Source organism: Balaenoptera acutorostrata, chromosome 20, assembly GCF_949987535.1.
Source record: "Balaenoptera acutorostrata chromosome 20, mBalAcu1.1, whole genome shotgun sequence".
NCBI lineage: Eukaryota > Metazoa > Chordata > Mammalia > Artiodactyla > Balaenopteridae > Balaenoptera > Balaenoptera acutorostrata.
Genome location: NC_080083.1, coordinates 13,560,220 through 13,586,637, shown reverse-complemented (window position 1 = coordinate 13,586,637; position 26,418 = coordinate 13,560,220). Strand labels below are relative to the sequence as shown.

Genomic DNA, 26,418 nt, shown 5'->3' with positions numbered 1-26,418 from the left:
GCAGAGCTGGAGCTGGGGACGGGTGAGGCAGTGCACTGCTGATTTCTATTATGAAACTCGTGGTACTCTTGGTGTTTTGGGTTTTTTTTTCCTTTTTTCTTTAACTATGTAGAGGTATTTTTTTTTTTTTGTAGAGGTATTTTTAAAAAACAAAAAATGGAAAAATGGAAATGAAATATTAATAGGAATAGCTGGTGAGATAACCACCAGCAGTGCAGACAGGCATTCCTTTTTTTTTTTTTTTTGGCCGCACTGCGCGGCATGCGGGATCCTAGTTCCCTGAGCAGGGATCAAACCCGTGCCCCCTGCAGTGGAAGCATGGACCACTGGACCACCGGGGAAGTCCCAGGCATTCCTTCTTGAGCTGCAAAAACCAAAGGGCGCAGATTCTGCATTTGCTATAGAAAGCAGGCAGAGTCACTGGTTTCTGTAAGCATCTTCATTTGGGGTGGGTTGCTCATGGGAAAGTTTCTGCTTAGGATCCCTTCTCTGGATATCCAAAGTCAATACCACAAAACTTAACACATACTTGCTATCTTTTTCAAGGTTATAATTATGATGATTTGCTTGCTACTTCTTACTGCCCTTTCTAGATAGACAGGGAATGGCAGGGCTAAGCATAACACCCCTGAGCTTGCTACAAGCAGCAGCCTAAGGGTATTCCAGCCAAAAGCCTGACCATTTCTGCAGGAGGACAGGACCCTGTGGATGCTGCTGGAACCAGGGAGGTGAGAATGGCTGGAGCAAGCTCTGGAATGCGCTGGAGTGGGGAGGGCGGCCGCCTGGCCCCACAGGCTGATGTGCTTTCCTGCCCTGGCGTGAACGTGCCCCTGGCCTGGTAGTGTGCTGGCTCCCGCCCTGTCTCCGACAGCTAGGAGCCAGGGCTGAGTGTCTGCCTTCCGCTAGATTCCATACAGGTGTGGGGGGCTCTGTGCATGCCCCATTGTTCCACAGCGGCCCCCCCCCCAGCTGGGTGGCAATGTGAATGGGCTGCAGCTATATTTAGAGTGAAACTCCTGGGGCTACCACAAAGGAGTGACTGCATCTTCAGGAGGGTGGGTGGGCGGGAAGGGGATAGGGGAGTGAAGCTATTTTCAGAACACATGTCATTGCTGGCTACAGAGCAAGACTGTGGCCATAATGCCGAGGGAAACAATAGCTGTGGCCAGAGGAAGAGCCTGTTATGTTTCAGGTGGGATGTTTGCAACTGCTCAGGAAACCTGACCCCGCCCGACAGCAGCACAAATCACAGCAAAGCCTCGTGGAGGCAGAGAGGAGGTGGGGACTCACAGGGCCAGGGCCAGGGTGAGGTGCCAAGAGGCCACGCCTCAAGCCCGGAGGAGGACGGTCAGTGACTGCTTTGCCCTGAGGGCCTGGTTAGGAAAGAAACACTCCTGACCAGTGTCCCAGGCAAACCCTGTACCCTGCTCTGGTCTCTGGACGCCTCTCAAGAATGGCAACGGGAATGGAAAGAACTCGGGAGGAAAGCAGCAAGGTGGGCTCAACCAGCACAAGATGAAGAGCTGTCTCGGGCGACAGGCAAAGCCTGGGCTGAGCCGGAGAGTGCGGCCTCGAAGCCCTGGGTGGGCGGACTTGGCCCCCAGTGTCCGAGGCCTGCCGGGGCGCCGAGGCTCCAGCTGCACAGGTCCTGAGAGCTGCCCACACCCCTTTTCTGACCTCCAGTCGGCCCCCCTCACCAGCCTCTGTGCAATGCCGGAAGCAAGGAGGGACAGGCTGCGGAGGGAGGCCAGGCCTCACCTCCCCCATCCCACAGATGAGCTTAGGCCCGGGGGTCTCGGTGGGAGCGGGGAAGTGGGGGTGTGGCTACGGCCCCAGATCTCATTTGGACTTTACAGCCAGCATGGGGGCCAGGAGGATTTTTTTCAACCCCACCTTCACATCCCCTTCCCCAAACATGTGTGGTTCCTGTTTTGCTGCATCTGTAAAAGGCGCTGGGAGCTGGGGACTTGCCTTACACCTCTCGGTTAACACCCCTGGAGACTGATGGAGTTCGGAGCAGAGTAATTTACAGCCCATCTCTCCAATCTTAATTCACCCGATGCTCCTCTCTTCCTTATTGTATTAGTGTGACCCAGGTACCTGCCAACAATAATGGCCTCTCCAGCTAGGAGCCTCTCCCCCACTCCCAGGACAATTTATACCTTTTCCTTGGGATTTTCCCCCCTTAAATTAAACAAAAAGAGGAAAAAGAAGAAGAGGTTAACATGGGTTTGGAGCACTGCAGCCCCGTGGTTCTGGGCAGGGAGCCAATGGCCCGAGGGCACACACATGTGTGTGCTCTCCCAGAAGGGCCTTCACCGGCCCTGTTTTACAGCCACCTCGGCACAGACTCCAGGGTTCACGCATATGGCCAGACAGATGTGTCTGGCTTACGTTCAAGGCTGGAAAATGAAGAATTATGGAAGTGAAGGGCCCCGGGCATTAAACAGGGGGTGGGGAGAAGGGAAGGGGGGAATTTCTTCTCTGCTGAGAAATCCTCCTGTGGCTGTGAGGCTGGAGGAAGAAGGCTGACAGGAGGCAGGGCCGCCAGCAGCGGTGCACGTGGGGCCTGTTCTTAAAGGGGCCACAGCAACCCCAGCCTGGACGGCCCGCAGCAGGCCATCGATGCCTGGCCTGAGCAGCCTGCTCCAAGGGAGCTGACAGGGAGAACCGGCTTCCGGGGCAGGAGCAGCTGCGGGCACCGGAAGCCAAGTCTCATACAAGGCCTCCGTCAGGTACCGCCTGTCACTGGAGAGGCTGGGCTGAACACACTGCCTGAGACAGGGCCATGTCCCCTTGGTGCATGCTCCCACAGCATCTTGCATTTCCCTTTGGTCACAAGGCTCGCTCACACTTCGAATCCCTGACTTCTCCACGCCAGTGGACACTCTGGGACAGGACTTCCTTGCTTCGCTCCTGTGTCCCCTCACCACCGGCCTGGTAGGTGCTCACCACCATTTCCTACACTGAGCGGAAGACACGTCCCTGATTCCAAGGAGTTCACAGTACGGCGGGGGGAACAAGTCCAGAAATAAGTGTAATTTGAGACGTGATATACGTTTCACAAATGAGGTATAAATCAGTGCCACAGGAACACTGAGCAGAGAGATGAATTCCTCCTGGGGGGGATCTGGGAAGGCTTCACTGGGGAGATGGGGTTTCATCTGGGGATTGAAGGAAGAATAGAATTTCAACAGGTAACAGGAAATGTGGAGCAGAAAAAGGGTACTCGGGCTTGAGTGAAGAGCAGGAACAAAGACGTGAGAGTGGGAAAGGGCAGAGCTGTCTGGGGACAGGGGGTAGAAAGGAGGGTTAGTGTTGTGCAGGCAGGAGGGCTGGAGTGTCTGGACAGGCACTTTGTGTGCACTGTCTTTCTGAGGGAGTTGCTGTTACCACTTTCATCTGACAGATGAGGAAACAGGCTCGGGGAAGTTAAATGATTTGCCCAATGTCATATAGCTGGTGAGGGCTCATGGGGGACGGGAGGAGAGGTTGGGAAAATAGACTGGGAACAGACGAGAAAGCCCTAGATGCCACAGTAAGGAATTCGACTTTATTAGCCAAGCAAAGGCACTGATGATTCCTGAGCAGGGGAGTGGCTCTTTTGGGAAGAGAACGATGAAACCACATAAGGTGCGTTGCAGGCAGGGAGCCTGGCATGCAGACCGTGTACCACACAACTCCAGGAGCTGCATTCACAGACTACAAGGGAAAGAGGACCCCCCGGACTTGTGCAATGCAGGCTTGCTGGCTACGATCCAGTCAGTACCTGGACTAGAACGGCTGTAGTGGCAATGGGGATGGAGAAGGGGGGGAATAAACGAGTGAACAGATAGGATCTGATGAGAAATCAGGCAGGAGGGGTTAAAAGCCAGTGAGGAACTTAAGATGATGCTCTCGTTGCTACCATCTATGAACTCACGGAATGAAAATACTTGCTGAGGGCCAACTCCATGTGCTGAGACTAAGAAGTAAGAGAAACGGAGGAGGAGACCAAGTAACGAATGGTGGTGAGGAAGCCCAGGAGGGTGGTGTGGTCACCAGACAGAGAGGAGACGAAGGTCCTCGTGTGCTGAAGTGAGGCTGGAGGGAGGCGGCTTTGGGGTCCAAAGCTACAGGGAAGTCAAGTGTGATGAAGACCCGACAAAGGTACTTGGTGACCTCTGATGCAATCGCCTCTATAACTGCTGGGCTGAGAGTCAAGAAATGGAGGTGGTAGTATGGACAGAACTTTTGGGAAGACCGATGGTGAGGAAGAAAAGAGCTACCGGACAGGAAGAAAGACAGCTTGCAGACGAAGCTTCGAGGGCCACGACAGAGGTTCACACAGACTGCGCAAGGGTGGAGAAGGCAGCCACACCACAACGGCAGTGGTGCTGGCAGAGGCTTAATTCCAACTGGTAGACTCATATGAATACGTCTAAAGGACCATGGGTCCCAACTGGTATCCATTCCCCTTCCCAGGGCAGGGCTCTGTCTGATGAGTGGTCAGACTGCTACCAGATCACGGCGTGCCACGCACTATGCTGGGTGCTTTACGTGCACTGGCTCCTGTGGGCCTCACAGCTATTCCAGGTGGTAGGTGCTGTCACCAGTTTCACTCTGCAGATGAGGAAACAGGTTGGGAGAAGTTAAACAATGTGCCCAAAGTCACAAGGCTAGTAAGTGGCGGAGCCCAGCCTGATCAGGTCGGCCTGACCACATGCACTACGCTCCATGCCAAAGGCCAGAGGTGGCTGAAGAGAGCGCTGAAAACAGACATTCCTAAAGACAACTGACGCTTCCCCACGTATGCAGTTAGTCTTAAAACAGGGAGCATGGCTGGCTATTCCTCGTCTGCCCTGCGCCCTAGATGAGAAGAAGTGAGCCTACAGCGCAGGAGTCAGACCTGGGAGAGCCATAAAGAAAAGCTTGTTGGAAGTGAAGGTATGGGTCCACGAGAGGGCTGATGGTGCAGGAATCCTTACGTGGCGATCGAGTAGTTTCTCCCTAGGGTTTACAGTGCCCTGTCCAGAGGGGCTCGGCCATTACGGTGGGAATCCAGACAAGCAGACTGTGGCCATGACACCGTCTCCCCCTGAGAATAGGTGTTCTCAACAGAGAATCCACAGCTTTTCCCAGAGTGTCTGGACAACGTTCAGGGGAACTTTGAAACCCCTGAAATTGTGTGAAAGGTTGGGTATGTGTGGTGTGTGTTCATAGATCATCAATGGGGGAGAAGTTTTCAGCAGATTCTGAGAAGAACCTGGCCCTGCTTACAGCCCAGGAGGAGGGAGACTCCAGGCACCAAACCAGAATTTAGTGGCAGAGGAGGAAAACAGGTGGTGGAACCAGTCTGGACACTGCAAGACTTCCTGAGTGAGAGGGTCCTGCTCATCCCTACTCCCATCTCCTTCATGCCCTGTACAGACCACCAGCCACACGGGAACCACCCTCCCCAGGCAGGCCCTACCTGGATCTTCTCTTGGCGACGTTGCTGCTCCGCTATCTTCCTGGCCAGAGCCAGCTTCTTGGCCCGAAGCTCCCTGATGTCATCCTCACCCCCGCTGCCTTCAGCCTCCGAATCTTCCTCAAAGTCTTCAATCACCACGTCCTCTTCCTTTGGCGGTGGTGCAGGCCAAGGGAGAGAGGAGACTGTGAGCCCACAGCACAGACCGGACCCACCCTTCCGTCCCTCCTGCATCCCAATCCAGGCCTATCTGGACCATTCCATGCACAGGGCCCCAAGGTGTGTGCTTCCCCCAGCTCAGGCAGAGGCAGGTCGAGGGAAATTGTCATGCTTCTCCCCCGGTAACTGCTCCCCTTTGTGCTCCAGGGCCCTCCTCTTACAGACTCACAGATCCACACCCTATCTACTTCCATGCCTGTACTCATAGCCCTTCCTTCTTTGCACACACTCAAAATGTCAAACTTTGGGCCCATTTTCATTTTGAAATTCACCAAAGGGGAAAACAACAGAGAAAGTTAAACCACCCAATTTAAGTCTCATTCATGCTAACGATCGGATAGGAATCATTCTGGCCAACAGCTGGGAGCTAGGCATGGAAGCTCCTCTGCCCCAGACGGCGTCAGGGAGCAGATGCTATAGCTCAGCAGACCTTGCCCTGGTTTCTTTTTAAGACCACAGCCTGGCGGTGCGGGGGCTGGGGGCCCCATGATAGGAACTCACATGCCATGACCTTGCTCAGCTGCCCTCTGGGGGCCTGCACAGACTGGGAGATGGTGGGCTAGCTTGAGGAGTCTCCTGCCCGGCTGGTGGAGCCTTCCCCAGGGATGGCACCTCCCGGCTTGCAGCCTCAGCTCTTAGAAGCCACTACTCCCCGGGTGGTCCCAGGCTCCATCTCTCACTCTCTCACTTTTGGCCTTGGTCAGTAGAGAACATGCAGCTGCCCAAGAGAGTTTCCCTTGAGGGACAGGGTTAGCACGGGTAATAGGGGGTGACTTAGTAGGAGAAGATTCCTGGGTCTGAATGTTAACTGGATGATAATAATGACAATGATTATGACAATAACAGCTACCATTCACTGAGTGCTTATTATGAGGCCAGGTACCAGGCCAAGCATTTTTCATGCATTAACTCATTTAATACAATAGTCTGTACATAGATGCTATCATCATCCTTATTTTATAAATGAACAAACTGAGGTCTAGAGAGTTAAACAATTTGCTCAAGGTCACAAAGCTAGTAAGTGGCAGAGCAGGGATTCAAACCTTAGTGAGTCTGATTCCAAAGTCTGTGCTCCTACCAATAATACCAAGCAGCATAGGTGCGGTCCTGGATCTAGATGGTAAGCTCAGACCCAGCCCTTTGCCAGGTCTCCCACAGACTCACAGGGATCCTGTTCCATACAGACTCTCTCTCCTCTAACCGTCCATCTCAATGATATTCTGAAGGACTCTCTTTGCGGAAAGTGGTTAGCAAGAGTGCGTGACTGGGTAGGTGATGCTTTGTTTTAGGAGTAGAATCTAGGGGTGGGAAGACAGGTGTTCTGGCAGCATCCTTAAGGAAATGGATTCTGTTCTGCTCATGAAGAATGATGTCTGAAGAAACAGCTCCCCTTTCCTCTCCCAATCAGCTTAAGGGACTCAGTCTTACAGTTAGGAGAGATGAGATCTCGGGATGGCGCCAGAACTGCCACTATCCTAAGAGGTCTCAGGGGTCTGGGATGCTGTCCGCAGTCACCACTCATCTGACAACGCGTGGGCTCTAGTGTCACAGGGCCCACTTCCAGAGAGGCCCAGGCCGTGGGAAGGAGGAAGACTCTCTCTGCACATTTACTTCCTGTTCGTGGGGTTAACCTGGACCAGAGTAAGTGGAGTAGGGTCCCTGGCTGGTCTGTGGGGGACACTGCCCCTGCCTGCTCTGACCAGGGATACACAGGGTTATCATGGGGCTTGGACTGAGCCTGACTGAGGTCAAAAGAGGGTCAGCGAGGCTTGTCTGAGGTTGGCTCAGCTCTCATAGCAAACGAGGAAGTGCAGGGTTGTGAAATTACACAGACCAGGGTAAGTAGGGTTTCCCAGGGGCCACTAACATAACGGAACCCAGGAGGCTCGTGGGAAAAGGAAGAAGTGGGCAGCATGGCATGGGTCACAACCTTTGTCTGGTCAATAAGCCTAAGAAGGAGGGAGAGAGAGTGTGGCGCAGCCAAGATCTGGGACCGAGAGCTGGTCTGTTCCTTGTGAGAGTGGAGGAGCCCCTCCCTCTGGGCATCGCCTGCTTCCCTGGATTTGGTCCTGCAGGCTCCTCGGGCCAGGGGACATCTCTTGCAGCAACCCTGGAGAGCCACCTTGCTCACCTTCTACCGCCCGCCCCAGCCTTAAAGCGCGGGTGAGAGAGCTGACCAGGGCGCTACCCCACCCACGCTTCCCTACACGGTGCCCAGGGCTTGGGTGGCACTGCGCTGTCCTGCCTGAAGCCTGGACACCTCGATGGCTTTAGCAACCTCACTGTCTCCTCCCATACTGACAGCTCATTCTTTTCCGTTACTCCCTGCCCAGGTTTCATCTGGAGAGTCTGGAATCATGGGCTCAGCTTTATCCCTGGAACCACCTCTATCCTGTGTCATCAGGGGTGGGGTGGGGTTCTCCAGCTATTCTAATGAAGCCCGTCCAAGATTTTGCTGCTCTGAAGACTCTGAACCAAAGGTGGCCACTCTATCACTGCTTCAGATCACCAACGACAGCTTCCAGCTGACATCTGGCTTCCCTGGCCTGCTGCTGATTTCATCCCCACACCCCACCCTGCTCCACCAGGCGCTTGAGACTGCTGCAGGCCAAATGACTGTGTTGGCCTACGGGTGACCTGGCCTCTGGCTACAGTCGCTTGCGTCCCTTCCTTGAGTCCCATGTTCTTTCCCACCTAAGTCCCCTCTGTCTATAATGGGGCAAAAAGAAGGAAAGAGTCAACCATCAGGCAAAGTGAGCTATGTGTGCATACACACCCAGACACCCACACCCAGACACATAGCAGGGCAGCTGGCAGCAACAGTAAGCACAGTAAACGCACGCAGGCACCGACACCGTCCACACTCACATTTACTCAGAACCCACAGACAGCAGGGAAGCTGGCAGCAGTGTTCAACTTACACGGACACACAAACCCACTGTGCACAGAACCACGGTAACAATCACCCCCAGAAAGATACATACATGTACGGCAAGGCAAATGTCAGCGGGGTTTGGCAGGGGTGGGCACTCAGGCTGGCACGAGCGCACGCGTGCGCGCGCACACACACACACACACACACACACAGTCTGGAGTGAAGCAAGGGCTACAGGAACAACCAAGGGCAAACAAACAAGAGGAGAATTCCTTAATCACATCAGGATGTGCAGGAGGGAGGGTGGGAGGGAGCAACGGAGGGAGGGTAGGCCAGGGAGGGGGTGATTTTTCCACACGGGGCCAGCAATGTCAGCTCTTCCTGTACGTGTGCTGGAGGCTGCAGTTCAGGCCTGTGCTGCACTGAGCTCCACACATCCATAAACTTGATCCTCGGCCTGAACCCTAACATCCCACCCCCCCCAACTCCCTTTCCTAAGCCTCCAGAGCTGCACATTATTAAACTCTTTCTTTCCCTCCCTTCTCCTCCACTGCAACATTAAAAAGAAGCATCTGGAACTCGTAGCAGAGCGAGATGGGGGCACCGGGGTGGGACTGGCAGGAAGGGGCACCAGCAGAGTGCACTCTTGAGAAGCTGGCTGGTCACGTCAACATCGCCACCGCTCTGAGTGGTTATAAATAACCAGGGGTAGAGGCTGAAGCCCGGGCAGAGCAGCGCTGGGGGGATGGGGGAGCCTTCCTTCGGCCACAGCGGGCTCTTCCCGCATTGTACCTCATCTTCCAGTTGTTTTCCCTCTTGGCTTCCCATTTCCTTTCCCATGGTGTCTGGGACGGGTGCCACTGACACATATTTTCCACCCTTGAATGCCAGCAGAGGCTCTTCTTGTCCACAAAGGGCTTCCAGAAAATACTTCAGCACTGTGACCCTTTTGCAGTCGGCTGCAATAACCTACAGGGCGAGAGGGAGAAGAAAAACAGCATTTTCTGAAAGGGAAGATGAGAGACTTTGTTTGTTGGCTGAAGGGCACACGAGAAATGTGTCCACTGGGCAGGGAAGGCGGAGAGAGTGAGTGGGAGTGCGTGCGTGTGAGGTGAGGAGGAGGGCCGAGACCCTCTGAAGGAAGACAGCACCATCTCCCCTTAGGTCACCTCTCGGGGAGCAGACAACCCCCGGACCAATGACAGGTGTCCTCTGGGGTTTCGCCTTTCTTTTGCTCAAGTCCTGATATGAAAAAAGAATAAATTAAAAGTCTTCCAAGTTTGGTATCTAGCTGATAGAAGGAAGGGTGGCATGTAAAATATTGGCTGTCACAGAACATAGCTCGCTGGTACCCTCACTGCCGGCTCTCCATTCTTCTCCCAGCTCCCCTCTCGCCAGACTCCCAAGAGGAGAACTTTCAGCCTGAGTGTGAAATGAATGATGAGGGCTTTCTTGGCTGCTTCATTTCACTCAGGTCATTTTGGGTTTCCCCTGACAGGTTCCTGCCCCACCTAAGAGCTTCTTACGCTGAAGAGACTGGGGTCCGGCAGGAAATTGTTGTCAGGAGAAGGGAGACAGGCAAAGCAGGTGGGCGTGTGTGTGGGGAGTGTTTCACCAAGCTCTGCTCCTCCAGGGGTTCAGGCCATCCTGCTCCCATGTGGCCACGTCAGCACATAAGCCAGTGCTGTCAGAGAAGCTGGGGCTGATTTAGCTAAAATGAAATTCAGTATCTTGAGCAATCATCAAATTTGTAAGTGGCTCAGAGAAAGTTTCCATAGTCACCCTGTCTGGGGTCCTTCTCCTGCAAGACCTGCAAACCCACCTGCTTTGCACCTTCTCATGCCCTACTCTTCATCCCTGGCCTCTGGGGTCCTCTCCTCCCTTCTGGGAGGGCGCTCACCAAGGGAGAAGAGGGGCCCATTTGATCTGGAGCTCACAAGTGGTGAAGGCCGTTCCCATAGGGAAACACTGCAGTGGCCAGATATGTCACAGGGTGGCAGCCCCTCCATCATCACCGACTCTAGCCCCTGCCCCTCGACCCCCAAACCCCATGCTTCCCATCCTGTCACATGACAGGGACTTCCCTGGCTGTATCACACAGTAAAGTAACTAACTTGGAGACTGTCTTTGATTGCTTGCTCTTTGTTTCACAGGTGCATTTGTTATCGCCCGCGCCTGGATAATAACTCCACTGGTGGCAGAGACTACATCTCATACTTCCCTGGCAAGAGGTGCTAAGGACAAGCAGGGCACTCAGGAGGTTTACAGTAAGGGTTGACAGGCACAGGGGAGCTTGGCTGGGTACCAGGGGGAGCAGATGAGGCAGGTGTGATCCAAGTCCTCCAGGAGACGTGGAAATGAGCTCCCCTCTGGCAGCTGGCTGGCCAGGGAATGTGCAGCACACAACTGTCAAGCCTGCGCTCCATGACTCCGTCCTCTGCCACCTCTCCCAACCTCGGAGTGGACCACCCCCCCTTGCCCCACCAATGGCCTTGATAACAACTGAGGCCTGAATCGCAGGCTAAGTACCTCGACCACCTGAGAGGCTAAACCAAAAGGTGCTCAGCTACCCAGAAAAGGCTTAGGAAAGGACAGCTGTCTTGAGCTTGGGGTGCCCAGTCCTGTGCTTAAAAGGAGGAAAGAAGCGCTTGTTGGGCCAGGGCAGGTAACCATGGGTTCCATCGCGTGTATTCAAACATGTGATGAGGAAGGCTAGAAATACAGAAGCAGGGGCTAAAAGGCATTAAAGAACAGAGCTGAAATGAGTAATAGCCTGGCAGGCAGCACGCACAGTGGCCTCCCTGCATCCCCAGCCTCTCACTTGCAGAGGAAACTTCTGCATTTCCACAAGACTGCCAGTTTCCTCTCAGTGGTCTAATTTTAACCACCTTGTCGTTACAGTGTGTGTCAGCCACCTGACCCCACTATGACCTCTGACCTTATGCCCCAGTTACTGCTTGCACTATGGAGAATTATGTAATGGGTCCAGGACTTTCCTTTTCGGTGTGAGGCTGCCGTCACTGAATGGAGAGGAGGTGGGGGTTAAGGGGTGAGAGGAGGACAGAGGAAAACCTTACAGTGGTCCTTGGCATCACCTGGATGGTGAGAGGTATGCTGGCACTCCTGCTGAGTGTGCTGCAGAAATCTGCCCAGGAGAGGAGAGTGTGCCCATGGGTGTGTGTGCTGACAGGCGGGCAGAATTCCTGCTGTTAGGGCATGGGCTGGATGGCATGCTGAGTGGCTCAGGAAGAAAGGGTGATTCCTGGCCAAGGGGGAGAAAGGCCACGTGTGTGGACGTGGGTCTCCTGGAGACGGGGATTTCCAGGGCACAGCAGGACCCGGGGATGCAGACATCCTGAGCCTAACTGCGGCACATCCTTAGAGGACCAGGGAGAGCTGTTATTCACGTGGACACCAAAACAAAAAGGAGTGCCACCTCCCTCCCCGGGCCCCTGCCCCCTATTTTAGTTTTCACTCTGTTTGGAAGGAACCTGATTTCCGGGGGATTTTGTCTGCTATGGCCATCAGTTCCTCCCTGAGGGCAAAGGAACTCCTGGATGATTCTCAAAAGGGCTTTGATCCAGCGGGGTCTCTGAGTGGGGTGTAGAAAAGAATTCTACATGTTTGGAGAGAAAAGTCACCCAGCCTTTTGGAAGAGTGTCCTCGCCTTTGCAATCCAACTAGCAGGGAGGATAGCTGACGTTGTATGGTCTCCTTAGGTTTCAAAGTGCACGATGGAGTGAGGAATGGGGTTTGAGCTACTGAGGAGATGCGGGGACTGAGGGGCAGAAAGTCTAGGGCTTGTCCGGGGCACAGAGAAACCCTCGGTCTCCAGCCTGCCGGCCTGTCTGCTCAAGCATTGTGCTCTCAGGTGGGAGGAATCAGCCCAGCGGGGTGGATTCCTCCTAGACAAAGCCTCCAGCACTTGAGTTGGGGGAAAAAAACCCAGTTTGAATATGGTTAATAAGGGGTATCACGAAGGAAGGCGCCCTTTAAACCATTCACACAGAGCCAACTCCAAGATGATCTCTGTCTGGCCAAGGAGGACTTCCTGGTAGGAGAGGGGTTAAAGCTAGGCTCCCGGCTCGGAGAGGAAGGAGTCCAGATGAAGTCTATGACATAATCCCCACAATAGCTCTGTTCATGAGTACATTTTTCCATTCTGTATCAATGAAAAACAGAGAATGTAAGTGGTATGTACATTGTAGCTCTGGGCAAATTCTAGATTCTCTAGAGGAGAAGGATCTGGGCTGCAGAGGCCTCCTTCCTGGGCTGTTAACAGGTGGGGCTGGCCAGGGGCTAGAGCTGAGTAAAAGGGCTGCTGGCCAGGGAACACCCGGGTAACCTGAGACCTGGCACCTTCTCAGGGGCAGTCACGGTCCTTCTGGAGAGACTCACTGTGTAGGAGACCATTGGGAGCTGCAAAGTTGATGGTCCAGTCAGCTCTGAAAGAAGACTGGGGCTGTGGGTCAGGGAAGGGCTGAAAGAAAGGCGCCCAGAGAAAGCCCCTCTCCCTCCCCCTGAAGACGATCTGAGGCAGTGTGCCCCATTGGCGGGAACTGAAACCTCTAGCTTCAGGGCTCCAGCTACCACCCGGATCAGGTCCACACGCAAAGAACCAAGCAGAAAGGAAAACTGAAAGTGAGATGTGGCAAGGCGATGTGGGAGCCTGGCCTGTCACAGGCTCAGTTCCTTAGACAGAGAGAAAGTGAGCATGCACATGGTAAGCGGAGGCTGGCACTTAGAGGAAGGTTAGGTCCTGAGGAAAGCAGGAAGAAACCTCTAGGGCAGGAGAGAAGAGGGAAGGCAGTCTGGGGTATCTTAGCAGTGGGCCAGTGGATGAGAAAAGAATGTTGTTCTCTGAAAACTGGTGACTTTCTACAGGCACTCGGCAGAGGACCAGCCCAGCCTGGGCAGAAATGCCTAGGAAGGAACAGAAAAAGAGGTCCAAGCAGTCTTATGGAAGGTGGCGGAGGGAGAGAGAGAGAAAAGGAACTGAGCACCAGGTATCACAGACGGATGTTAAGTGGCAAGACTTAACATCAGCCATGAGGAAGGGAGAAGAGCCCTGATCCAGCCAGGGAACAGGAGGGAGGGGTCAGAGAGATGAAGCAGGCCTCTGGATGCAAGCTCCAGGGAACGATGGACTCACTCCATCTTTACTGGGTCCCTATTCAAACAGGCCTCCTGGAAGGCACAAACACTACAGTGACTGGTTAGATTTTGCAAAATTTCTTTTTCTGAACTTTTGGTTTGGGGGAGTCAGAATTTAAATTTGCACTATTAGCCAGTTCGATTATTTTCTGGTTTAAAAAGTCCTGCTTGCTACTGCTCCTCTGGTTACAGAGAAAAATCACACGGGTTTTTCCCCTACAAACTCCAGTTTACAGGTTGTTTTTCTTGTTTCTCTAAATGGTGCCAATTATTCTCACATTTGTTGAAACCTTCAATCAAACTTTATAGCTTGTTAATTTTACAGAATGTCCTTACAGCAAATAAGATGCAGACAGAAAAGTGAAGTCTTGCTGAAATTATTAAGAAATCTTAAAATAGCCTACAAATCCATTATCAAGCCTGGTAAAATACAGGCTGCTTAGCTGGCTTCTGAGGTCAATTAGCAATGGGTTAATAATCATCTCCAATGAGCCCAGCCTACAGGATTGGCTACAAGAAACTGAACTCAGACTAAAGTGTTTTCACAAACTGAGAACCTCTAGTTATACACGACTCGCCTTCACAGGAGACTGAAGGGTGGGTAGGACAATTCTGTAGTGGCCAAGGGTGGGTCAGCCTGAGAAGAGGTCTGCCAATGAAAGTTCAGACACAGGGAATCCTCTGGAGCTGGAGGACAGAGGAAACAGTTTATTCACATTCCTGGAGGAGGGGCTTCCAGGCAGGAGGGAAGCTGGCCCCAAGGATGCACATTCACTCTGAAGACAGAGGCAGTAGCTTATGATGGGGAGACAGACACTCCCAGCCTAGATGAATCAGGACGACTGGTACTGATTTGTTGAGAGGGTCACAGGTCAGAGGGGAGAGAAAGAAAGAAGCTGGCAGGCACTGAATGACAAAGTGGACAAGGAGAAAAGGCATGGATCCTTGTGCCAGACACATCCTGACAAGCCCCGGGTACCCTGTCCAAGGGCATCCACTCAGCGGGTCACTTGTTCCCCGTCCCTGCAGCAGCAGGACTGCATTTCTTTGCAAGGCAGCTAAGCACAGGCTTGTCCTCAGTCACTTTTGATCCCAATGTCCAGACCCAGCCGTCCCTAGTCCTAGTGCCAGTTGAGGGGTCAGTGGGTCACAAGATGAAATGCTAACATCGTCGGCCAACCCACCCCGCAGTAGCTATACCACTCCACGTGTCTGGTCCCAACAGCTGTGTTTTCTTCTTAGCGGAGGCAATGTGGGCTGTTACCAATCAGCTGGCAATGCACAGATGCCTGTTCAGAGTGGATGGCAGCCTGCTAGCCCCACCCATACCTCCCCCCACCGTGTGTGTGCGCGCGCACGCACTGGTCTTAAGTGTCCTAGAGGGGGGGTGGGTGGGAACTGGCAAATGGTTAGGTGGGAAGATTTGGTGGGGGTGGGGGAGAGGCTACTCCATTATTTTTATTGAAGATTCCAAAGGGTAGGGGTACTGAGAAGGAGATTATGTTCACACTGGAAGGAGAGTTGGGAAAACAGAGGAGATGTGGAGCATACACTGGTGGTGAGAAGGTAAGTACAGAAGGAAAAACAGGTCCATTCTGGGAAGAGGCAAGCTTAGGCAATACAGGGGGTCGGTCAAGAGCCTGGGCTTCCTAGTCAGAGATCAAGAGTTCAAGTGTTAACTGCCACTTCCTAGCTGTGTGTCCTTAGGCAAGTTACTTAATGTCTCTGAGCCTCGGCTCAAGTTGTTTAAAAGAGATAATGTATATCAAATATTTAGCAAGGTATCTGGGCTCAGAAAGTGCTAAGTAAATGAGTGGCTATTATGTTTTTTCTTCTTTGCTGCCTCACTCTGCTCAGAGACAGGAGGGGTACTCTGCCTGACACCACTGAGATGTGTGGAAGCCAGGCTCAGAGGTAAGGAAGGAAGCATGGGGCAGACACACAGCCTAGGGCTGAGGGGAAAGGCCCTGGAATGCTCACCTGGCTGTTGAAGCTGCTGAAATAGTTTATTTTGAGCTAAGGTGTTGGATCCAGGTTCCTGGACAAGCCAGTTGGTGGAGGGAAGCCCTGGCCTCTCTGCAGCTGCCCCCTTCCTATTCTCTACAAAGATTCCTGGACCTAACCATGGGCATGTGTGCATTCTGCAGGACTCCAGAGGGGCCCCCAGGGCATGGGCTGTAGGACAAGCCCGGCACTAAGGCACACATCAGAAATAAGGTCCTGCAGTGGACATCACAACCACCTTGCCCATCTGGCCCCTTCACACTGGGGCGTGGGCGGCGACTCTGCCTCTGTTAATGGCATCCTCCTTAAATGAGACCAGCTGGATCCTTGCTCCAGGTCTTTCAATACAAGAGAAATGATGAGAAAATCCTCTTCATGCTCTCAGGTGGTATTTTCTACCCACCTGAATTTCCTGAGCTTGGACATTCTACGCAAAGGCAGAGAGGAGTCTTGGCTCTCCTGGGCAGAGGACAGCGGGCTCTTCTTGAACTGTTCCCTCATGGAAAGAAACTGTTTTTTTCTGGAGCTCTAAGCTCTGGCTGCACGAGCAAGGTGCATTCTCAACAGTGAGGGCGTCGTTGAGAGCAAGCTATAGGCAGCAGTAGCTCGGGCTGCGGTCCAATCTGCTTCCCCTGCAGAGGCTCTGAGAGCAGCCACCCGCACTGGCAGGGGCTGGGCGGATACTGGCACTGCCAACACAAGCCTTTCAGGTCTGGCTGGCTTCAGCTGCTCTGAAACCTGGAGCACAGGCACTGGGGCCCTCACTCACTAACCAGCAGGGGAGGCTACAAGCTCAGCCCCTGGGGAGGAAAGGCCTGAGTCTGTCTCAGTCTGCAAATATCCACATGCAGTCTGTTTCTACACTGCTGGTTAGTTCTGGGCCAGGAGCACTGTCTCTTGTGCTCTGGTCGCTCTGAGCCACTTTCTTATTTGCCTTCCAGACAGCCAGGATCAGGAGCCGCCCCTTAGGTTCGTGTGCAGACTCCTTCACCGGATCTGTTCCTAGTTTTATTTATCTTATGTGTGTGGAAGAATGCTGAGACCTGCAGCATTCAACACATCCAGTCAACATTCAATTCAACAAATATTTACTAGGTGTTTACTGTGTGCACTAGGGCCCGTTCTAGACCCTGAGGATTCAGCAGGAGGGGGGTGGGGCACATTCAGAGCAGGTGCATCAAAGACTCCCAAGAGAGAAATACGCCCTCTCCCCCGCCCCCATTACCTACAGCACTCAAAAGGGCAGAGTTCTCATTCCTCTTCTCCTTCAAGAGAGGAGGAAGAGGCAGCCCGGGGAGAAGAAAAGCTCTTTGTAGAGACTGGGCACACTGCTCCTTTATCCCTTTCAGGCAGATAGATCCTGAGGAAGTCGGGATGGAGAAGTCCCTTGGGCTCAGCCTTAGTACCAGATGAAATCCCAATGTCTCTCAATGCTCTCCATGATCTGTGCAAGCCCTCCCCACTGTACATCACCACAGGCCTTCTTGCTGTTACTCCCTAATCCCCAACTCCAGGCCCAGGCAACCCTGCTCAACATTCCCCTGTGGGCCATTTGCCCCGCCCCGGCACCTCTGAGACTTTACAGATTATTCCCCGAACCTACCCAACCTACAAGGCCTTTACCTTTATGCAATCAATTCATTCCCTCACCTTCTTTTATGTTTGATAAAAAGTCTTTCTTTCCTTTTCTTTTTTTTTTAATTAATTAATTTGTTGGCTGTGTTGGGTCTTCCTTGCTGCGCGTGGGCTTTCTCTAGTTGCGGCAAGTGGGAGCTACTCTTCGTTGCGGTACGCAGGCTTCTCACTGTGGTGGCTTCCCTTGTTGTGGAGCACGGGCTCTAGGCACGCGGGCTTCAGTAGTTGTGGCTCGCGGGCTCTAGAGCGCAGGCTCAGTAGTTGTAGCACACAGGCTTAGTTGCTCCGCGGCATGTGGGATCTTCTTGGACCAGGGCTTGAACCCGTGTCCCCTGCACTGGCAGGCGGATTCTTAACCACTGTGCCACCAGGGAAGCCCAAAAAAGTCTTTCTTTTCAAGAAGTCATCGTCCAGCCCACCAGCCCACTGTCCACCGATTTTTCCTAAGGCCCTGCTATGTGACATGCTAGACATTTCGGGCACACAAGAGAGAATAAGGCAGATGCAGTCCTTAACACTTCACAGAACTTTCAGGCCATGGAGGGATTCCACAGTAACCTGGCACTAACCTCTTCCAAATCCCCAGATGCCCCTCCAGCGCCTACGGGCTAGGCCTACACGTCCTCCTCTTCTCCGACCTCATTAGCAGCCCTCAACACCTGTATCACTTGGATGCCAGGAAGTGAGTTACCAGTCACTCAGAGCCACCCTAGAACCTCTGCTACAACATCTCCCAGTGATCCAACCCTTTCTTGAGTATGTCAGGTGGAAAGGATTCAAGACCCTGGGGAAGCTTTTAAAACCATCACCCCTTCGTGTTTAAGACACATATAAGTAATTTTTATTATTACATACTTAGCAGATTTTTTTCCCTATTAAGTTCCAGTCCTGACCATGCTGTATGAGAGGTCTGTTACTGTCTTGAGTCTCCAAGAGGTTCATTGCCTAAGCGGGAACCCATTCCACTTTTGGACTTTTCTCGTCGGTGGAAATGTCTATCCCTTTTAAGCCCAAATCTGCCTCCAGTGCTTCTAATCCTGTTCTCTGGGCCACAAACAACTCTAACTCTGCTTCTACCTGACTGGCCTCCAATTTTTTGAAGTCTGCTATGTTATACCTTCTCTAGGCTAAACAGTCCCACTTCCTTCCACTGTTCCTCACTTCAAGTGTCTCCTTAACATCCTGCTTACTCTTTCGCTAAGACTTTCACTGAGACGAATGTCTCCTGGAGGGAGTGCCCACGTGTGATTTAGCAGCCCCTCCTCGTTCTGTTCTGGACACCTCCGTGAATAGGCCCAAAAGCATACATTTTGTTGTTCACCACTTTGCCCTAATGACACATTGTGAGCTTTTAATCAACAAATCCCCAAAGTGTTTTCACATATGTGGCTAAATAATATCTTCGCCAACCGCATGCAAGCCCTCCAGTAACTATTTCCTTTTATAACATTCCTTCACTCAGGTCTCCCTATGCTATAAAAAAAACCCTATTATTTAGGATTGTGCCGCACGCTACTTGCTGTGTGCAGCTGACTTTCTGGATAAAGTAGGATTTTACATTTATTCATATTTGAGTTCATGTAATTATTTACTTCTTTCATTGTAGCCTATCAAGTTCTCTTTGGATCCTCAATTTGTCATTGAGAATGTATTCCTTCTGAAGTTCATGACATCCACAAATTTGATCTGTTTATGCTTCGCAATATCTTTCTCCTATTAAGCTGTCCTGTTTTCTCTCCTGAGTAAGACTCTTGAGGACAGGCACTGTAATTTGTATGTGTGTGTGTGTATTTAAAGAAAAATCTATCTGCAGCATCTACTATACACTATGGGTAGTCGGACAACGTGGATGACTGATCATGGGAGGCTGACGGCAGCTTTGGGACCTTAGGACAATTCCAGAGGACATCATGATCGTGGAGGGGGTGCCAGCCACATTGTATACCGTGAATCACGCTCCTTGTGTTGTGCAATGCGAACACCCTGGACTGGCTACTCAGAGATGCTTTTTTCTGCTTCAAGTGATGCTCCCCACGGAGATTTAGGCTCCATAAGGAATGGTGCTCTCTTTTGACAGGCTGCCTACAGTTTCTAGTTTGAAATAAGATACCACAAGAAGCCAAGCTCTGGGCATGTTCTGCCTTGTCTTAACTGCAGGCTGCTGCCCCAGGGCAAGGTACAACACACCTCAGCAAGAGGTGAGACTTATCTTCTTCAAAGCACTGATGTCACGTTCTGAGAAAAAAATTACACCTGTATCTCGAGAATCCCCACAGCATATTAAAAATATGGTGAAGAGAAATTCTGAGATTAGGGCTGAGGTGTGAGGCCACTTTAAGTTGTACTTTCAGGTCCTACATCTAGAGTCCTGAGTCTCAAGTGGCCCATGCCTCATGGCTGGAGACAAGACAAGCTTTGCTAACTAAAGCTAGCTAAAGTCTATTTATAGTTTGATAAGGTATAAGTAAGCCAAATGTCTGGCATATAGAAGAACTTCAATAAATATTAGTTCCCCTTTCTTTACCAATGAGCACTAAAAAGCATTTAAAAAACCACCTGCATCTGAATCACACAGCGAGCTTGTTAAACATGCAGATTCCTGGACACCACTTTGGACTAAATAAATTAGTTTTTCTGGGGACAGGGCCCCAGCATGTGTACTTTCAATAAGTGTTCCAGGTACTTATGAACACTGAAGTTGTAGAATCACTGCTTTAAAGGCTAGAAGACTAAGTGAAGGTGGTCACAAGCTTAGTCCACTCTTCAAGTGCAACTCTAGCTAAGGTACAAAAGAACACGCTACATTTTTCATGGCAATTTTGGAATCTAGGAATCCTCAGCACCTTACAAAGCAGTTACGATTACATTCAGATAATGATAAGAGAGATGAAAAAATAAGTTAAATGAGATTTGAAGCCAGATGCAATGACTTCGTAGGCCTGTGTTCTTGCCACCTCACCAGAGCCACTTCCTGCGAGAGCACCACTGGGGCTTCTAAGGCACAACCAAACCCGCCGCGTGCTCCTCTACCCTTCTCAGCCATGGCTAACACTAAGTGAACGGCTGCCAGTGCCAGGCACTGTGCCAAAAGCTGACATGCACCACCTCATCTAATCCACACAACAGCCCCATGAGGTAGGTGCTGTCAAATACCTCGATTTTACAGATGAGGAAATCAAGGCGGCACAGAGAAGTTAAGTAACTCGCTCAACTTTAGGCAGTCGGTAAGTGGAGGGGCTGGAAGGTGCCTCTGCTCCTAACCAGCGTTCCAGCTGCCCACAGCTCTCGATGGGTCCAGAGCATCTGCCTGTGCTTCGGGCAGAGACTCTCACAATCTCAAGGGGAAAGAGCTGATCATAAATTCAAAGGGGGCAGCCTCTTGCTGCCGATCTTGTGAAGACGGAACTCCTTCTGGGCTTGCTGCACTTCTCTTGGGCAGCTGACCTGCCATAGGTCTAGGGAAAGCAGGGTCTAGAGGAACGTTCACTTCATGCTCTCCTGTGTGATCTTCGGCAAGTTACCGAACCCTGTTTGCAAAATGCAGGTGATTCTCGAGATCTCTTTCCATTTTTAAAGGTTTCTATGACTCTGGGCAGTCATCTTGGAAAGGAGAGGAAAGACGGTTCTGCCTCTGACCTTGATGCTGGAGCTCAGCTCTGTCACAGGGGACAGTGCCAAGAGCTGGGCTTGGCCTTTTTGGAAGGAAGGGCTGAAGATTCAGAATCTGAACTAACAGTGAGAGCCTGAAGATAATTCATGATGGAAAAAGGTGGTATAGGTTCTTCTCATACGATAAGCCACTCAGGAAGACTTGGAGGGTTTTATGGAATCATTAGCACAGAGCTCCCCTCTGGCCACAGAGCAGAGGAAGAAACAGCAGACCAGTTTATAAAGCTCCAGAGCGGAAAATTTCTGTTGGTGTCCAAACTAAGTTTTTGGCTTTCTGTGAGATTTGGAAAGACTTATACTGATGTTTTAATCACCTGTTTAGTGTTCTGAAGACTCTTGTCAGCAGCCTCACTGAGCCCGCTCCAGCAGGCAGTGGGAGCCACTGGCTCACGCGCTGTGCTCTTTCTGTGAGCCGTTTCTTTCCCATGGCCATCTCTGACACCCTGCAGCTCCCTCCGGGCCACTTGGAGGGTACAAGCCAAACCAGTGTGCCCTGTAAGAGGCTGAGGACAAGGTTTCTGGATCACTTCTCACCAGATTCGAAGCCAGGAAGGGCCCCTTAAGAAAAGCCAAGGTGCAAAGAGGTAAGGAGTGGTCTCTGGAGATCAGTCGGCCAGCAAGGCCTCTGGGGTGGCACAAAGGAAACAGGCTTGCCTTCTAGGAGAACTACCGTCCAGACATTCTAAAGCCCTTGGGTACTGATCATGAAAGAAGTTCTCACAAGTGAAAAAGAAAACTGAACAAACTCAGGGCAGGGCACGTTCTAGAAACAAAAACTCATGAGCATGCAAGAAACCCATTAAGGAGGTTCAGGGTAGTGGCATGCAGAACAAGTCAGCATTTTACTTCTTCTGCAGTTTTCATGGGTCACAACTTCTCGGTGGCTGCAATATCCCATTTTTCTGGGAAAGCTGTAGTGGAGATGAAGTGGTGGCTGATGGTCGCTAGGCATTATGTTATTTCATCTGATTATCACAGTAATCCTGGGAGATAGAAAGAGGAAGAAGAAACTGGAGCTTGGAAGAAACAAACATCCAGTCAGTGGTAAAACGGGGATTTGAACCCTTATGTGTCTTACTCCAAAGTCTGTGCTCAGTCCATTATACTTTGTAGCCTGTCTGGAAGTAATGGTACTTTTGGAGAAAGGGACCTACTTCAAGTCCTTTTTACTAAAGGGTATATCCACCCCCCCACCCCCCCACCCCCCACCAGCTCAGCACTAGCCCAAAGGCCAGCCCCCAGGACAAAAGAAACAGTTCTGATGAATTCACATTTAGATGAACACGAACCAAATGGGAGCTTGGCTAAGCTACAGGCAAGAACAGAGATACTGAAATCAAAAACTTCTCAGGGTACCTGGCCTAAAAGGAGTTCTATCATCCAGTTCATTTCATTTCCCTGGACACAGCATGGATAAGACCTCACTTGGTCAGCTGATGAGCTGAACGAATATGGGAAACTCGTCACTATTGGATGCCAAGCTAAAACCTACACAGGAGTGTCCCCAGAAAGTTCTCTGCACTACACAGTTTTGGACTCTGGATGGACTGTAAAGAGGAAAGTCCATCAGAGAGCATGGGGACAAGACAAAGGAAGTCAAAGCTCCCTCCTTCCACCTGGCACCCAAAGGCTCCACAAATCCATCAATCTGAGAAACTTTTACTGTGAGAGCGACAGGGTGCGTTGTTCATCTGGCAATCCTTGATCCTGGAGCAATATATGAAGGCAGGGAAGAGAAAGAACAATAGTTTCCTTCTCAGTAGAAAGACCAGGATGAGGGAGGCGATGCTGATTTCTGACTGAGTTCTCAGGGAGTACTTCCCTGCCACAGAATTTTCTCTTTCCTTCTCTTCTGCTCTTTCCGGGGGAAGCTTCTTCAACTGTCTGCTCTCTCCAGCTGAGAGTTAACTTCCCTTTGCCTGGCCAGACCACTCCACAAATGCCATCATTCCTTGCCCTGTTATGCCCAAGTTCAAGCAGATAAGCCGCCAACATGGCTTCTAATGGAGGAAGGGAGGGGCTCTCTCAAGGGAACTCGGCTTACTGAGGGAAAAGAGACTTGCACAGCAGCAAACGGCACACACTGCCCTTCCTCAGTGACCTCGGAGGAATCTACTTACAAAGGCTGCAGTTAGAGAGGGAAGAGGGAGAAGGAAGGGAAAGAGAGGGAGACCATGACCAGAGAGGTCGTAAGTCCCACAGGAATAACGGCGAGGACAAGGAAAAGGCCGTCTTGTCACGAGGACAAAATTAACCAGACCCATCTGATTATGACAGAGGGAAGGCAAGTGCTGGGATAATGACTGGGGGAAGAAGCTCACAGACCACTGTGTACACGGGGAAATGTAGGAGAAAAGTGTTCCAAAGCTGATGACAAGGCAGACAGGAAACTTACATGTCCTTGCTGACAGGAAAGAAAGAGTGAAATTCTGGGTCTTCTCTCATCTGCAGGATTTCTAATAGGCGTCTGAAGTTCACCCTCTTCCCAAGGATGTGCTGACAGCTGGGAATACTGCCCTTCAGGTCAGGCAGAGCAGGGATCTAGACCTCTCCAAGAGTTCACAAAAAGGTTCAGTAAGGATTCAAACCACGATCCAAAACACAAATGGGACTGCCATTTCCTGTTGGGTTTCCATGCTGTAAAAAAGTGGGGGAGAAATGCCAACTACAAAGTGCTCTGCCTCCTGTGGAAAACGGAGTGCAATGGATCCGGCTCCAGTTCTGACATGTGAATCTAAGTGAGAACTGGTTGCTAGCTGCTAGAGGAGTCTAGTGTTAAAGAGACATCCCACCACCCCACCTGCCAGCCTTTCTGCTCATGTCCGTGGACTGCTAGGGAGCTAATGACAAAGTTGTCTCGGGCCTCCGTAGGAAGGGCAGCCTTGGACTTTGGCAGCTCCTCTGGACCCCAGTTCACTGTCCTGTGTTCTTAAACAGCTTTGATGGAACAAGCCATCTGTGGGAGTTATTTAGTTTGGAACTGGAAGAGGGTTAGGATGTGGAAAAAATAAACTGAGCAGCCAAAGGATGGGGCCAGAGAGACAGAGAAGGCAGGTGGCATGTTCTTGGGACTATGTGCCAGGGCGAAGAGGAGGGTGGGACTGCAGAAAGGAGTGGTGCCGAAAGGAGGCCAGCATGGGAAGTGCTGGAACGCCCAGGACAGTGTGATTTTATTTCCAAAGTGGTGTTCTGCTGTTCTCCTTCTGGGGCTCACAAACCCTCACTTGTGGGTGTCCATTACAAGAGAATCCTGGGATAGTATAACTGTAAGCACACCTGATTTGCCATCTGAAAAACTACCTGAATTCTGCCTAATTTCTTGCTGGGCCTGTATCCTAGCCTAAAAGGCAAATCTAACAGTTTTTTGACATCCAAAGCCACAAGATAATGGCAAGAGCTGAAAGGGTGGAAAAGGGAGATGGTGGAGGATCTGAGGGAATCCTTATGAATTACAGAAAACAGCAACAGAAACTGCAGGGTGATCTGGGAAGATATATAGGAACCTGGTGCAGAACTGGACTGAACCTGGTCGTTTCTTTGGAGTCTTCTTAACCGCCCCCTCCAATCACTATAAAGAACATATATATATTGAGAGAGACTTTTATTTTTAAAATATAGATATTTTCACTTATGTTATCTCATTTAAACCTTACCGAAATCTTAGGAAGGGACTATTCTCATCCCAGTTTCACAGAGAGTAAATTCAAGCCCAGATGGAATAAATAACTTATATGGAGTTTTCTTATGATCAGAATGGAGCAGAATGAAGACTATGATTCGCAACTAGATTTTTAACCAGATTTTTCTGCAGGTCATTCTGGCAAAATGGCATTAACATTGACGGTATCTCATCTGATCCACTCCTGATCGCCAAGCCTATGTAGCATATCCTCACAGGATTTGAAAAAGAGATCAGAAAGCTGCTGCTAGAGTCTATTTCTGATTCTTCACTAAATCTTTCCAAGTCATTAGTCTAAGAACAGGCTTAGAGACAGTAAGCCAGCAACTCTGAATGCTGTTTACTTAACTTCTGAAGCACACACACAGAAAGACATACAAACAATTATAAACTACTTAGTATAGTTTCAGTGCTTCGTACTGATAAGAGAGAGACAAAATTTCTGTACCAGCCTGTACTAGGGAAGCCTACACACAGCTTAAACTTTTTTTAAATTGACAACACAGAGCTAAAACTGAATCCTGTCACTGAATTCTGTTACTTAGCCTAAAGTCATTCTTGCTGCTGACAAAGCAGAAAAGAAGTTCAATGACAGCATCTCTTCTAGGAGGCACTGAAGATATGGTGGCACCTGGGCTTCAAGTACCAGGACAAACTGAAGCTGTTCAGTAATATGTAGTTTAAACACGAGGCACATGGTAAAAACCAACCAACCAACCAACCAGAGAGTACATATGGCTGAATTTTAAAAACAATCTTCCCACCTCTGGTTTCTAAAGCCTCTGTTTCCCAGCCTGGTTGCCAGTTTCTGGTGTGGCCTGCAGAGATAGTTATACATATACTGCCATATATGATTAACTATGGACCTATACCTTTTAATACTTATTTGTTTATTTATTTATTTGGTTGCGCCAGGTCTTAGTTGCAGCAGGTGGGCTCCTTAGTTGTGGCTCGCCGGCTCCTTACTTGTGGCATGCTAACTCTTAGTTGCGGCATGCATGTGTGATCTAGCTCCCTGACCAGGGATCGAACCTGGGCCCCCTGCATTGGGAGTGCAGAGTCTTATCCACTCCGCCACCAGGGAAGTCCCGGACCTATACCTTTTATATACATTTATATAAATGGTGATACACGTTGCCACTTAACAGCATATCTTAGAGATTATCAACATCATTTGGGAAGCACATTTCATACCAAATGCTAAAGATCATCAACAGCAACGTTCTGGAACAGATCCAGAAAACCAACCATGTTTATTGCAACAGAATTTCTCTGTGTTGGGATGACTGAAAGACCCAGCAAAGGCAGCAAAGAAAAGCAGACAGAAGAAAAACTGTTCATCATAAAGTCCGTCAGTCACCATCAGGTCCAACAGGCCTGGGAGTGGTCAGCAACAACAGACCCCTCAAGCAGGCAGGGTCTCAAATGACAATAGGCTGGGCAACGGGGACTGCCTTTACATATCCAAAAAGAATGTGGAAAAGTACATTATGCGCTCCAGTCTGCATGCTGCCCGGAAAGGGCTCCCACACCAGAGCAATCAACAACAGGAGGGTCTTCAACAAATCTGAAGGCCAGAAACAAACACTGTAACACTTTTTAATGTGAAAATTAAATTGTGTTAATTACATCTCTACACATAACCCAGGTGTTATGGCAAGAGGCGCCTGGTACATCTGAAGGCTTTGCACTGTCTGCCAGTGCCAGTCTCCCTATCAGGGGTTACATGCAGAT

The 26,418-nt window shown here is 50.8% G+C and overlaps 1 protein-coding gene across 5 annotated transcripts in view; it reads right to left on the bottom strand.

Moving 5' to 3' along the window:
- The window catches only part of SMG6 (SMG6 nonsense mediated mRNA decay factor), a 242,674-nt gene that overhangs the window by 12,780 nt on the left and 203,476 nt on the right, over positions 1-26,418 (bottom strand). For all 5 annotated transcript variants that reach the window (XR_009006232.1, XM_057535375.1, XM_057535379.1 and 2 more), the window contains exons 14-15: positions 9,336-9,512; positions 5,453-5,599 (exon numbers count right to left, since the gene is read on the bottom strand). Coding sequence is in view for 4 of the 5 variants with exons in the window: in XM_057535375.1 (XP_057391358.1) it covers positions 5,453-5,599; positions 9,336-9,512 (324 nt within the window). In the remaining variant the exon portion in view is untranslated. The remainder of the gene's footprint in view (positions 1-5,452; positions 5,600-9,335; positions 9,513-26,418) is intronic.